At 35.0% G+C, this 14,663-nt stretch overlaps 1 protein-coding gene across 3 annotated transcripts; it reads left to right on the top strand.

Moving 5' to 3' along the window:
* Positions 1-443: 443 nt before the first annotated feature.
* LOC123220300 lies at positions 444-7,020 on the top strand. Of its 3 annotated transcripts, XM_044642420.1 has the most exons (7): positions 444-3,766; positions 3,875-4,381; positions 4,480-5,193; positions 5,311-6,126; positions 6,237-6,323; positions 6,463-6,641; positions 6,759-7,020. In XM_044642420.1, exons 1-5 carry the CDS (start codon positions 563-565, stop codon positions 6,261-6,263), a joined length of 5,268 nt encoding a protein of 1,755 aa, XP_044498355.1. In that variant the 5' UTR covers positions 444-562; the 3' UTR covers positions 6,264-6,323; positions 6,463-6,641; positions 6,759-7,020. The 3 variants fall into 3 exon arrangements, with proteins under 3 accessions (XP_044498355.1, XP_044498356.1, XP_044498354.1); XM_044642421.1 differs by having other exon boundaries at positions 6,472-7,020; XM_044642419.1 differs by having other exon boundaries at positions 6,463-7,020.
* The last annotated feature ends 7,643 nt before the right edge of the window (positions 7,021-14,663 follow it).

The following is a 14,663-nucleotide window of genomic DNA, read 5'->3' as shown; positions in this document are numbered from 1 at the left end:
AATGAAGATAAAAGTCATTTAGCAAGTTCTAATAATATGTTTGCTGTGAAATATTAGGGATATGGTTAGTTTATTTTGCTATTTTTAGGATCTTTATTAATTTTGTAAGGGATTGGAAAGGAGTTGAAATAATATAAGTTTTGTTGGGAAATCCAATTGATCAATTTACTTACATATAAGGTTTTTCTTTTCTTTTTATTTTTTTGGTTTATATGTAATATTTTATTAGTGGTATTTCATGTGTTAACAGATATTAACTAACGAATTAATGTGTTATCATTTAGTTAAATAATAAAATATTAACACTCTTTATTCACAAATACTATCCACGAGAAAGACGGCAGGAGAGTACTATTCAATACTTTGTTGGAGTCTTGGGTAAATTAATTTATTTAAATTCACATGAAGGAAGAAATTTTAATAATACCATTGTCGAGAACAGCTAGCAGCCACCTCTTACTTACTGATCCTCCTTGCTTTTTTCAAGCAACAGATCCAAAAAAGTTCATATTTCTCCATTCTAGTCTGGTTGCCTTGTTGAGTAGTCTTCTTTTCTTTTTAAATGGAGCGGCTATGCCAGAATACGATTTCCAGTTTGACTGTTAGCACTTGGCGATTCCTCGCTGATTATTTCGGAGGGCAGTCTCTTTGGCACTACGTTTGGCACTACGAGAGCGACCTTCAGAATCTCAAGGCTCAACTTGAGAGGCTGAAATTTGTCGAACAGCGCGTGCTGCACAAGAATCAGGCTGCTGAAAGAAATGGGGAACAAATAGGAATTGAAATTGTGGAGTGGCTGAATAAAGTGGACGAGCTTATTCATAACACAAGGACCATTATTGATGATGAATGGAAAGGAAACAATAGATTTTTGGGGGGGTTTTGTCTTAATTTTGGAACCCGCTATCGGCTCGGTATGAAATCAGCCAGGAAAGTCCAGGATATAGTTTCTCTCTTATCTAAAGGGAAAAAATTCCTTGAAATTTCCTCCCGTCCCATTCCGGAGGAGATTTCTAGCTTGATTACTGCGGCTGAAATTTACCCGATTAGTTATCTGCTCAACTATAAGAGATACTATGAGAATCTCATTAATGAAGTTGAGAAGTTGACCGATGCCGAAGAGCATACGCAGAATATGATGAAGGCTGCCGAAAGAAATGGAGAAGCGATTTTTGAGGATGTTTTACATTGGCTGGATGATGTTCAGAAGCTTGTCCATAATCTCAGGACATTTGAATTCTTTGAACTGAAAGCAAATACCCGATGTTTCTTTGGGTTGTGTCCTGATCTGATAGCCCGTTATAGTCTCGGCAAAAAAGCAGTGAAGCTACTGAAAGATGTTACTCAACTCCGGGGAGAAGAAGTGTCCGGTAGAGTTTCTTACCCTATCATTCCTGCCAACATCTGGCTTACTTCTACAAAAGCTTATGAGAACTTCAGATCAAGGAAGTCCACTTTGGATTGTTTACACGATGCATTGAAGGATAATAGTATCAACATCATTGGGCTGCATGGAATGGGTGGCATTGGCAAGACTGTGCTACTGAAGCAAGTTGCGGCTCTGGTTGAGGCAAACAAGCTCTTTGATGTTGTGATTTTTGTCGAGGTAACCCCGACTCCAAACATAAAAAAAATTCAAGGAGACATTGCAGATTATCTAGGACTGATGTTCCGTGAGGAGACAGTACATGGTAGGGCAAGTAAGCTACTTAATAGATTGAAGAAAGAGAGGAACATGCTTGTAATATTAGATAATATCTGGGAAAGTCTTGATTTGAGGGATGTTGGAATTCCTGTGGGAGATGATCATGAGGGATGTAAATTATTGCTAACCTCAAGAGATCGAGAAGTAGTAAGCAAGATGGGTTCTCAATGTATTTTCACTGTTGGTGTTTTAGATGAAGAAGAAGGATTTGGTTTATTTAAGAAAATAGTAGGTGATTATGCAGAGAACCAGGAGTTTCAGTCCTTAGCAATTGACATTGCCAAGGCATGTGGAGGGTTGCCTATTGCCATTGATTCAATTGCCATGTCTTTAAGAGGCAAGGATGTATCTACATGGCGGGATGAATTGCGAATTCTGCGAAGACTTTCATTTAATGACTTCACTGGGTTTCTTGCAACGGTCTATTCAAGTATAAAGTTCAGTTATGATTTTTTAAGAAGTGAGAAACTCAAGTCAACTTTTTTGCTTTCTAGTCTAGTGAAGCATTCCGATGATGTTTGCATTATGGAGTTGTTGAAATATGGAATGGGTTTGGGCTTATTTGAAGAAGCTAGTACGCTGGAAGAAGCACAGAATATTACATATCATTTGGTCTATGAACTCAAAAGCTCTTCTTTGTTGCTTGATGGTCATTCAAGTGAATGGTTTACCATTCATGATCTTGTTCTTCGTATTGCCATGGCAATTGCAGAAAGAGATCTACATGCTCTTATACTGAGAAAAGATACTGCAATAGATATGGATGCACTTAGAAGCTGCAAAGCAATCTCTATACATGACAGTAATATTACAGAGCTTCCTGAAGGTTTGGAATGTCCGCAACTGAATTTTTTCAGTCTACTTTCTGGGAATCCATTTGTGAAAATTCCAGAAAACTTTTTCACAAGAATGACAAAGCTTAGTGTACTAAAATTGACAAAAATACACTTATTGTCACTACCTTCCTCGCTTCGTCTCCTTGTAAACCTTCGGACGTTGTGTTTCGATCAGTGCAAATTGGGAAATATAGTTGGTATTGGAGACTTGAAGAACCTAGAAATCCTTAGCTTATCCCATTCTGATATTAAGTTTTTGCCTAATGATATGAGTGGCTTGACTCGGCTGAGGATGCTAGATGTGAGCAATTGTTCCAAACTAAAAATTATTTCTCCAAATGTAATATCAAGGTTGTGTAATTTAGAAGAACTGTATATGGGTAACAGCTTTGTTCAGTGGGAAGCTGAAGACGGCAACTCTGAAAGAAGAAATGCTAGCATTGATGAGTTGCAGCATTTGTCTAAATTGACATCTTTAGAAATACATACTAATGATGCCAATTTTCTACAGAGAGATCTTTTATCTAAGAAGTTGAAAAGATTTAAAATATTCTTAGGAAATGAGTGGGACTGGTTTGATGATTATGGGACTTCCAGAACACTGAAACTCAAGCTCAATTCTAGCATTTTGCAACAGGATGGGATAATCAGGCTATTGAATGGGACTGAAGAACTTTACCTAGATGAATTGCAGGATGTCGAGAATGCTCTTTTTGAATTAGATGAAGAGGGTTTTCCACGGCTGAAGCATCTCCACATCCAGAATAATTCCTCCTTTCGGTGTATTGCTTACTCAATGGACCGGAACCCTCATTATGCTTTTCCCAACTTGGAGTCGCTCTTTCTTCACAATTTGAGTAATTTGGAGAAGGTATTTTATGGTCAATTCTCTACATTGTCATTTTGCAATCTAAAAATCATAAAGGTGGAGAAGTGTGATAATTTGAAGGACTTGTTCTCATTGACCTTTGCCAGAGGCCTACCACAACTTCAAACACTTGAGGCGATTGAATGCAAGAATTTGTTGGAGATTTTTACTGCCGAAAGAGAAGATGAAATCCATAGCAGTGAAGTGATTGATAAGACTGAGTTAGGCCAGATACGATCCTTGTCCTTAAAATCTCTTTCACATATTAGAAGCTTAATGAGGTTTCCTACCTCACAGTCCAATGAAGGCATTTCAGAGGATGAGTCACGTTCAGACATGCCGCTTTTCAGTGAAAGGGTAAGTTAATCTTAATTATTAGAGATGTCATATGTCCTTGATTAAAAAATGTTATTACTTTTTCCATTTATATGAATGAATTAATATTGAAACGAGAGCTTTCTGTAGGTTCTGTTTCCCAGGTTGGAGGTGTTGGAACTCGGTGAAATTCCCATTGAAAAGATTTGGCACAATCGAATTTCGTCAATGTCTTCTTCCGTTCAGAATTTAACACATTTGATCTTGTGTGGATGTAAAAAATTAAAAAATATCTTTTCATCTTCAATATCCACAAGCTTCATGAACCTCCAACACCTTGAGATATGCCACTGTGATGTTTTGGAAGAGATAATAATCATGGAAGAGTTGAGAGAAGAAGAGAGTAACGAAATCACAATCTACGACCCTCTTTCAGAGTTAAGAGAAGAAGAAGAAAGGGAGGGCATAATCTTCCCTTGTTTGGAATGCTTGGTCATAAAAGATCTAGAAAAACTTACAAGATTTTGCTCAGGAAACTACATTGAATTTCCATCTTTGAAACAGTTGGAGATAGAGCAGTGCCCTCAATTCAAGGCATTCATCTTTACAAATATAGGCACAGATTCAGAGGAGACTCAACCATTCTTCAATGGAAAGGTACAATACATTATGTTGTTTACTTGGATGAAAGTTTTTCAATTACTTTGAATAGTATTAGCAATAATATCAGTTTCTCAATGGCATGAATCCTATAGGTTGCATTACCAAGCTTAGAGGAAATGGTAATCTCTGGCATGGATAACTTGAAGATGATATGGGACAGCCAACTCTCCACGCAATCTTTTAGAAAACTGAAAGTAATTGAAGTCCACAACTGTGATAACCTGTTGACTATTTTAACTTCTAATGTGTGTGAAAGATTGTGGCAGTTAGAATCTCTAACTGTTACGGCTTGTGGTTTATTAGAAGAGATATTTGATCTGCAGATGCTAAATTTTGAAGAAAGACGTTCTAAAGCTCAGTTAAGAGAATTGGTTATCCATGGTCTACCAAGCTTGAGGCATGTGTGGAAAAAAGACCACCAAGTAATGTTTTCCTTTCCAAAGCTAAACATAGTGAGAGTTTCTGGATGTCAGAGTCTAGAATATCTGTTTCCAGCCTCCATTGCAGGGAACCTTTTGGAACTTGGAGAGCTTGAGATGGTTAATTGCGGTGTGAGGGAGATTGTTTCAGAAGAAGAAAGGGTAGAAGATACTGTTAGGTTTGTCTTTCCACGGGTAACCTTCCTCAAACTCTCAATGCTGCAACAACTTCAATGTTTCTATCCTGGAATACATACTTCAGAATGGCTGGAGTTAAAAAAGTTGGAGGTGCATGATTGTGGCAATGTGAAGATATTCTCTTCAAAATTTCTTAGCAACCAAGAAATTAATGCACCAGCTGAACAACCCCTCCTCTTGGCTCAGAAGGTATCATCAGACCTTTTTGTTTTTGTCCTCCGCTTCAAGTATGGTATGAAATACTGTGTATTTTATGAAATTGTTAGAGAAGCATCAACTTCAACTTACTTCTTTATCTGTACCTAGGTCTTCCTAAAATTGGAGGAGCTAAAATTAGGTGGAGAGGTCTTCGCAATGATATGGCAAGGCGCATTTCCAGACTACCTCTTTCGCAAACTTGAAGTTCTTCACATTCTGAAAGATGAATCAGATGTTTTTCCACTTTATTCTATTCAGAGATTTCACAATTTGGAAAAACTCATTCTAAGTTATGCTTTATGCCGAGAGATATTCTCACATGAAGAGGTGGAGGGATATGCCAAGGTGTTGACAAAGATTAAAACTTTAAAGTTGTTTGTACTTCCTTATCTGAAGTATTTGTGGAACCAAAAGTCAGAACTAGGCACAGTTCTTCCAAATCTTGAAATTCTTGATGTATGGTGGTGTGATAATTTGATCAGTTTAGTGCCGCCCTCAGCATCTTTCCACAATTTAACAACTATGGAAGTGTGGTTTTGCAAAACATTGAAGAACCTAGTAGCATTTTCAACAGCCAAAACTCTTGTTCAACTTAAAGAAATGAAGATATGTGGATGTGAACTGATGACAGAAGTTGTAGCAAATGAGGGAGATGTAAAAGAAGCTGAGATTGAGTTTTGTAAATTGAGGAGCTTAACACTTTTTCGTTTACAAAGTCTTAAAAGTTTCTGTTCTGGTAATTATGCCTTCAGATTCCCATGTTTGGAAGAATTATTTGTAATGGAATGCCCCAAAATAAATATTTTCTGCCGAGGAACTTTAAGCACACCAAACTTACAAGAAGTACAGCAGACCTGGGCTGCGGATATATGGCGTTGGGATGGTGATCTTAATACAACCATACATCAATTGTATAAAAGAGGGGTACATTTCAATTTGCTGAGCAATTTGAGCAAAGTCTATCTAATTTAGTTTAGTTTCTTTGTACTTAATTCCTTCATTCACTTTGAATATGTCGTGCTCTATGGTTACAGAATGCTGAAACTTCTGATGAAGACTGAGTTCATCTTCTACGGAGCTCGGGACATTATGGTTCGCGTTCCTTCTGTTCAACTTCAATGGTGAGAAACCTTTCGTTTGTATCTTCATTGTGACATTGCTCCTCTATAAGTTTCAACAGTTTTGTGTTCATTTGATAATTTTGTGTTTGTGTTTGGCTTGTATTTTATATAATGGAAATTCTAAGAGATTTTGTTTCAGATTGTGCAGTGATAGAAATTCATGAGCTTGTTGACCATTTACACTTCTCAGTTCTGATCTTTTCAACCACATTGATTTCTTGATTGCCTTTAGGAGAAACACGAACTCAGCTCTTACAAAAACCATGCAAATGGCTGAAAGAGAACATATTTTAGAAACCACATACATCCACATCTCAGGTAACTGTAAACAGGGCATCATTTTTCCTTAATTCTAAAATGTAGCTCACATTCACTTCAAATTATGAAAGTTGTTTCAGACATGTTAACATGGAATAGCATTATTGTGGCGGCCAGTATGGACGAGGAAAAATGACAGGACATGGAAGTAATAGTCTTTAGTACCATCACGTGTCTGGTAGAGTTGATAATTTACGATGTGGTCAACTTAAGTGTATTTTGTGTGGGTTTTGTTTATTTTGGGTGTGTTTCGTGGGTTTTTTGGGATATAATTTGAGGAAAAGAATATAATTTAAGGTTTCTGTCGGTTGCAGATGTCCACATTAGCATGCAAATTGTTTATGGCATCATATAAAATGTTCATATCAATGCACCAAAATGATCATGTCTAAAATTGGATTTGAACTGAGTTAGCTCGATCTTGAAAGTTGATTCAGTTTAAATTCAAACTGCATTCAAGTTGGAAGAGTTAACTTGTTTTTAAAATCAAGTTATACTTAAGTCAAAGGGTGTTTGTCTTGTTTTTAAAGTTGGTTCAGTTTGAATTCAAACTGCATTCAAGTTAGAAGAGTTAGATTGTTTTTAAAATCGAGTTATACTTAAGTTAAGAAGTGTTTGACTTAAATTTACAATTTGAATCCATAGCTCACATTTGGCTTAGATTGGAGGTTCGAGTTTATGACTTATTTACAAAACGATATCATTTTGCTCATTATTGGATAAAATAACATTGTCATTTTTCAATAAGTTGCGAACTTAAATCATGGATTCAAACTAAATCATTGTTTGTTCAAACTAAACTTAAGTCACATTTAATTTTGGTTCAACAAATTTGAGCTAGACTATTTTTTATTTCAACTAAACTCAAGTTAAAAGATGTCCGGGCTCAATCTAATTTATATCTACCTTTAATCAAGTTAGTGTTTTTAACAGAAAAACTATTACATCATTCCTATTTAATGTCTTTTAAATCCAAGTGGTAGTTCAATAGGAGTTTATGTAAAACCAGATTGAATTAATAGAAATTTATGGTTTAGTTTGATTTAAGTTCAAAATTTATTTGGTTTGAATTGTAAATTTTTTTTAAAATGGTTAAAATTTTATGTGGTTTATAAACAAACCAAAGTGTCTTTAAAGTGATCTCATAAATATGGTTTCTACAAGGTGAAGATGATGGACTGATCTATAGATTTTCCTTGCTACATCTAAATTAATAAACTCTGAAAAGACTAGGCGAACAACCCATTATCAAAATCTCTCGTTTCAATACAAATATATTAAAGGACACAAATCCTGTGGCAAAATTTTTACAATAATCAAGACATAAATTGGTTCAATTTGTAACTTGTTAGATCCTCTTATTGGGACAATTGTTTCGGGATATGCTTTGTTAAATAAATTTCATTGGGATTTTTCAAATAATTTGAAAAAATTTTACAAAATAAAATTATTGCTAAAGTGTCTAAGCTTAGAGACTGCGTTTGCACACCATCTAATGATCATAAGTTTGAAAGTGCAGTACATCAAGCTATGTCCATGGGCAAAGTAGTAACTTCCCAAAGCGTTTTTTGTTTTGTGATGGAGATTGACAATCTGCTTGGGTGGGTAATGGGATATAAATAGACACGTCAATTGGGCCGAGTCGAATGGAGGCCCGGCCCGAAGCACGAAAAAAAGCCCGGGCACGACAAAGCCCGCCCGGTACTGTAGCGTGTCAGGTCGGGCCCATGGGCTTATCGGGCTGGGCCTTGGGCTTTAATATTAAACCCATGGGCTGGCCTGGCCCGGCCCGGCACTGTTCATATATATATATATATATATATAATTTTTTTTTAATTTTTTCTTCTGCCAAATGGCAGAAGCCCAGGCAGAACTCTTCTGCCTGGCAGAAGCCGTTGGCTAGCTTCTGCCTTATGGCAGAAGTCATTGGGTAGCTTCTGCCACAAGGCAGAGGCAGAAGCCGTTGGCAACGGCTACTGGCGCTAGTAGCCGTTGCCAAACTTTGTTTTAAATTTTTTTTTAATTAATTGATTTTTTCCTATAAAAACCTATTCAATTTTTCATTTTTACTTTCACTTACAATTACAAATTTCTCAACCTCTCAATCTCCCAAACTCTCAATCTCTCAAACTCTCAATCTCAACTATTTATTATATTTTTAATTTCATTTTATTTTAATTTTATCATTACAAAATATTACAAATGGATCCAATGTCAAATGAATTCAATCCATTTGAATATTATCATGTTGGCGCTAATGATATTATTGATGATGCACAAGATGGGATAGGTAGAGCACCAACAGGTGAAAGTGGTACGGGTACAGGTTCGCATTGTTCGACAGAGAGAAAAAGAAAACAAACATCAATGGTATGGGAACACTTTGATAAAATAGAGGAAATAATAGAGGGGAAATTAATTCGTCGAGCAGTATGCAAACATTGCAGTTCTTGTTTAACATGTGCAAGTACAAGTGGGACGGGACATCTTCGTTGACATGTTACTGATTACTGTAAAAAAATTCCACATGAACTTAGAGGACAAAAACAAATTGCATTCACCAGATCGCGAGCTGTTAGTCCAAGTGCCACTTCAGCAGGAGGTCCGAGCGGTTCTAAACATATGGGAGAAATGGCAACTTTTACGTACGATCAAATGAAGGTGCAAGATTACATGGCCAGGTATGCCGTTGCTTCTGATCAACCTTTTAGTTATGCAGAAGATGAAATTTTAGAATGGATGATGCAAAATAGTATTCAACTAGCATTTAGAAGAATTCCTAGGTCAACTCTTAGGTCAGATATATTGAGAAATTATGAACTAATGAAAATAAAAATTATTGGAGAATTAAGTAATTTTAATGGTGTTATTTCAATAACTTCTGATTTATGGACTGCTACAAATCAACGTATAGGGTATCTTTGTGCAACTGCTCATTATATTAATTCTGATTGGCAATTATGCAAAAAAGTTATTGCATTTAGAAATTTAGAATATCCACATAATGGTCTTGCAATTTATCGTTCATTAGCAAATATTTTTGATGAATATAAAATTAATAATTCTATTTTTTCAATTACTTTAGATAATGCTAAAAATAATAATAAAGTTATTGAATATATGTATAATCATTTATCTCCTCCATTTAATGGAAAATTATTTCATGTTAGGTGTGCATGTCATATTATTAATTTAATCGCTCAAGATGGCTTGAGTTTGGCAAAAAAACATTTAGAAGTAATTAGACATGCCATTGCATATATTTCATCATCCCCATCACGGGTACAAACATATCATCAATTATGTAGATCAATGGGGTTAAGAAGAAAAAAATTAAAAATAGATATTAGCACTAGGTGGAATTCAATATATCTCATGTTGAAAGCATGCGAAGGGTATGAAGTTCCTATAACACGATACTTCAATACCCAACTAATGGATTCGCAAGATCCTATTTTTTTGACAGATCAAGATTGGGAAATAGCTATGGCTTTAATGAACTTGTTAGAGCCATTGAAAACAGCCACAGATCATTGCTCAGGTGTATATTATCCAACAACTTGTTCTATAATATATAGTATGGTAGAAATAAGTGATATTTTTAAAGAACATAGGTATCGTCACTCTCATAATACTTTTCAAAATATATGTATGCAAATGGAACAAAAATTTAAAAAATATTGGAGTGAAATTCCTTTACTTTATTCTGCAGCTACTATTTTAGATCCTAGGGCAAAAACTAATGGATTACAAAATTTATTTGATGTTATTAATGAAAATTTGTCAATTAATAGCAATGTAAATTCTGTTGAATATGTTCAAGAATTTTTATTTGATATGTATAGTATTTATGAACAAAAATATGAAAAAACTGGATAAAGTTCTATACCAGAGGTAAGTTCTGATAGTTCAGGTAAAAAAAAGTCACGCATATGGTCTTTATTGCGCAAAGGTAAACAAACTGTTAGTCAAAGTACAAATTATAGTCAATTTTACAATTATATAAATATTGACCATTATCCTGAAATTGTTCAAAGATATAATGCTGAAAAACTAGATGTTTTGGCATGGTGGAAAGACAAGGCAGAAACCTTTCCTGTGCTTGCAGCCATGGCTCGAGATTTACTAGCACCTCCGGTGTCAATGTAGCATCGGAATCCGCTTTTAGTGCAGGGGGATGTGTGCTGGATGATAGACGATCCAATTTACATCCAAATATGGTCGAAGCGATAATGTGCATGAAAGATTGGATCGAAGCTGATTTTAAATTACAGAATCGTGTGACAGAAGATGTCTTTGAAGAATTCAAAGATTTGGATGTAGAAGATGAATAAATAAATATTATATAGTAGATAAATTTTATTTATGTTTTGTAATTTATACAATATGTAAATTAATTTATTTGTATTTTATTAACAATTTATAATATTTTTTATCATGTAACCACGGTATTCCTCCGCCATAAGTGAGGGATTATAAATAAAATATTCGGGGTACTGTCCTCGATTTTAATAATTGAAAAATAATTTGTGTTTAAAAATTTTAATTAAAACTTTTTTTTAAATATTTATGGAGGCCCGACCCGGCCCATTTAATAGGCCCGGCCTGGCCCATTTAATAAGACCCGGCCTGGCCCATTTAAAGCCCGTTAATATATGGGCTGGGCTTTGGGCTTTTATATTTTAAAGGGCCGGCCCGAAGGCCCATTACTGTTTGGGCCTCGGGCCCGGCCCATTAGCCCAACGGGCCGAGCTGGAGTCGGCCCGGCCCGGCCCATTGACGTCTCTGGATATAAAGGAGCATTTAGTGAACTGGTGTATATAGATCCTCATTTCTAGTTTATTAATTTTACAAAAGAGGATGGGGATGGCACAACTTTAATGTATAGCGGTTGGCAAGTGCTATATGATTTGGGAAAAGAAATTAGTAACTTGTTAGATCTTGAATATTAAAACGCAGATGTGAATTTCCTAAGATGAAAAGTTTGATATTCTACAATAGTGACATGATAATTATTTTGTCAATACCTATCAAGTGATTTTCGATCATCAATGATTAGATATTGACCTAATGAAATAATCATTTTAAGTTACACTGATGATCGAATGGGTATACTATTAAAATATTTATTAAAAAAATTATTCAATTTTACCTAATTAACCATTAAATATAAATTTTGGATTACATGTCATCACGATAATGTATCAAATTGCTGAAATTTTCTAAAACTAAACCCTGTTTACATATTCCAATTCTTTCTGCTCATTATTTGGCACAATCTTTGTTGTTTTTCTTTGTGATGGATATGGCTGGATTCAAGCTGAGCCAATTCGAGCTCGGCTCGGTCAAGCCCGAAACAAGCCAGCCTCGATCAAACTCGAGCTCGAGCCCTAGCTACTCATCAGATTTTCTAATTAAAATATTTGATACAAAACGACATCGTTTTGATCAATACATATTAAAAACGACGTTATTTTGATAACGAAAAACAAGTCGGCCTTAACCGAGCTTGATCGAGCTCAAGCTCAAACTTGAGCCAACCATATATGAACCGAACCGAGCTCGAACTAGGCTTGGCTCAAATCCAACCCTAGTGATGGAATTCACCGCAAAGTTGTCTTTGGATTTTACCGCTGCAAAGGGATACCAGAGACTTTTGACCTCCTTATTGAATTGATGTTATTAAATATTTCTTATCATTTTATTATAAATTTCATTTGAGTAATTTGGGCTAAGATTGGATATTTCGTAATACAGTAACAGATACTAGTTCTAAAACCCTTATAATTTAACAGTTGAAGCCACGAAATCTGGCAACAAAGGGCACCATAGAACTTGTAAAGCAAAACAACGTTACAAAGCTTTTTCTTCTGCCTAATTCTTACCAAGAACACCAACCAAACTATTGAATGATAATACAAAGAGGAATGGCCTGCACATGAATCAGCATACAATCAAAGACTCTAAGTGCTTGATTCAGAGGAAGTTGCCTGATCTATCCTTCCCCTGAATCTCCACCATAATGAAAATAAAACTTTACTTGAGTTGAATTGTTCCTTCGGAATTGAACCAATTATACCAGAACTAATGACATCATCCCTTATCATCAGTTAAGTATTTCAAATATGTGGCGAATGGTTTTGAAGAACAGAACACAGATCTGAAACCCACCTAATAAATCACTCAAAGAATGAGTAGATCAGGTAACTTTTCTCTGAACCAAGCACTTGACTTCTTTGATTGCATGATACATGGACAGCCCACTCCTCCCATATCATCATTCAATATTTTCTTGGAGCACTTGCTAAGAAATACGCTCCTTTGCCTTACAATTCTATCAGATTTTCATTGTTTTTGAGGGGTTTTGTGGGTTCTGAAAGGGATTTTGAGGTGGCTTTTTGTTATGAATTCATGGTTTGTATGGAGGAGGCAAAGCCATAGTGTGTGGTTCTAGGGCCGGCTGCTAAATGATAAATATGATATGGTAAATTTATATCATCAATTATGGTTTCATAATCTTTTTATTTATATTCTTATAATTTTTTTTTTTTTTTGATGTTATATAAAATGTAATTTGTAATGGGCTAGAGAGAGTTTAATCTGCTTTGTTTTTGGGCCAACTCCTGACCATTTCCGAGTTAAGCCCAATTAGCTTATTATCTACAAGACTGTTATATACACCACAAAGTTACCTATGCATAGTACGGGTGGATTCTGAACTATTTGAGTTCATTTTGTCGTTCTGTTCGGCTTAAACCCTCTCGTTGCTCCGGTATAAACACAATGGTATTCATCTCATTAGTGATTATTTTTCCTCTTTTGATGATTTTAATACGCTGAGTTTGATCTCAAATTAATTATTTTGAATTCAAATTGAGTTTAACTCAATCCTTGTTCAGATATAGATTGATTTGAATCTATCTCATCGTTGATGAAGTTATTAGAATGAATCTTCCTTATAAATTAATATATATAGAGAATTCTATGGTGGTAACAGTCAGAACTTATATTTTACAATTTGAATATTGAAATATGTTGCATTTAAAGCAAAGGTAATGTATCTCAATTTGACGACACTTTAAATATAAAGTGATTGAGTCAATCAAATAATACGTATCACATACAATGTATAATGATCTTGACAATGTAAGTATCTTTTTTAATCAAACTGACATTCAAGTTTGGTGAAAACTCCTTCAAACACCATGTACCTCTGGATGACAACATTATCGTTTCTTTCTGAATGTATAAACCAAAAAAATGAAAAAACTTAACAATAGGATCTTTGGACTTTTATATTAGAATTGAACATAAGGTACATTCAAACAAACAAACCATTTAAAAATTAACAGTTTAATGTGCATAATTTTATATAAAAACAATGATATATCACTTTATGATTGAATGTTATTTTATCTTTAATTTTAAAACTACTCAATCACATGAAAACGCGTTATTATTTATACATAAAATTATACACATAGTTTTATTATTTAAAAACTCATCTCTTATTTGCTTTTACAGTTCAATTAGAACTCTCACGCCTAACATTTCCAGATGGCCAAGAATATTACATGGATTCTGTAAGGGACTTTTTAAACGTGTAGGAGACTTCATCTTTTATGGCTTCAAAGAAATAAAAGTAAAGAAGAACTCATTTCTTTTGACTTCTGAAAAGGATTACTGACCCTTAATTTTTTGCAGAAATCGATCATCAGTGGTTGTGAACGACCGTTCTTTCGTAATCTTTTTGACCTGGTTCTATTGGAGGAAGTATGAAAGATTGGAACTGTATTCCGGACGTGTTGCAGCTGATATCTTGAGCGTTCCAACAGAGTCTCCCAGGACTGGAAAAGGAAAAGCGAGGATTCCACCACCCCACATCACGGCTTTTCTCCAGGTGTTGCTAAGATGGAAAAAGATGAAGAACCATAGAAATGGAGATGAATGCTTATCCTCAAGAGAACCAGATTCTCAAGTTGACAACTTTCCTGATTGTCATGACTTTGAAAAAAGCCAAGT

This window comes from Mangifera indica, chromosome 7 (assembly GCF_011075055.1).
Source record: "Mangifera indica cultivar Alphonso chromosome 7, CATAS_Mindica_2.1, whole genome shotgun sequence".
NCBI lineage: Eukaryota > Viridiplantae > Streptophyta > Magnoliopsida > Sapindales > Anacardiaceae > Mangifera > Mangifera indica.
The sequence above is the reverse complement of the archived record's forward strand: the minus strand, read 5'-3'. Positions and strand labels throughout refer to the sequence as shown.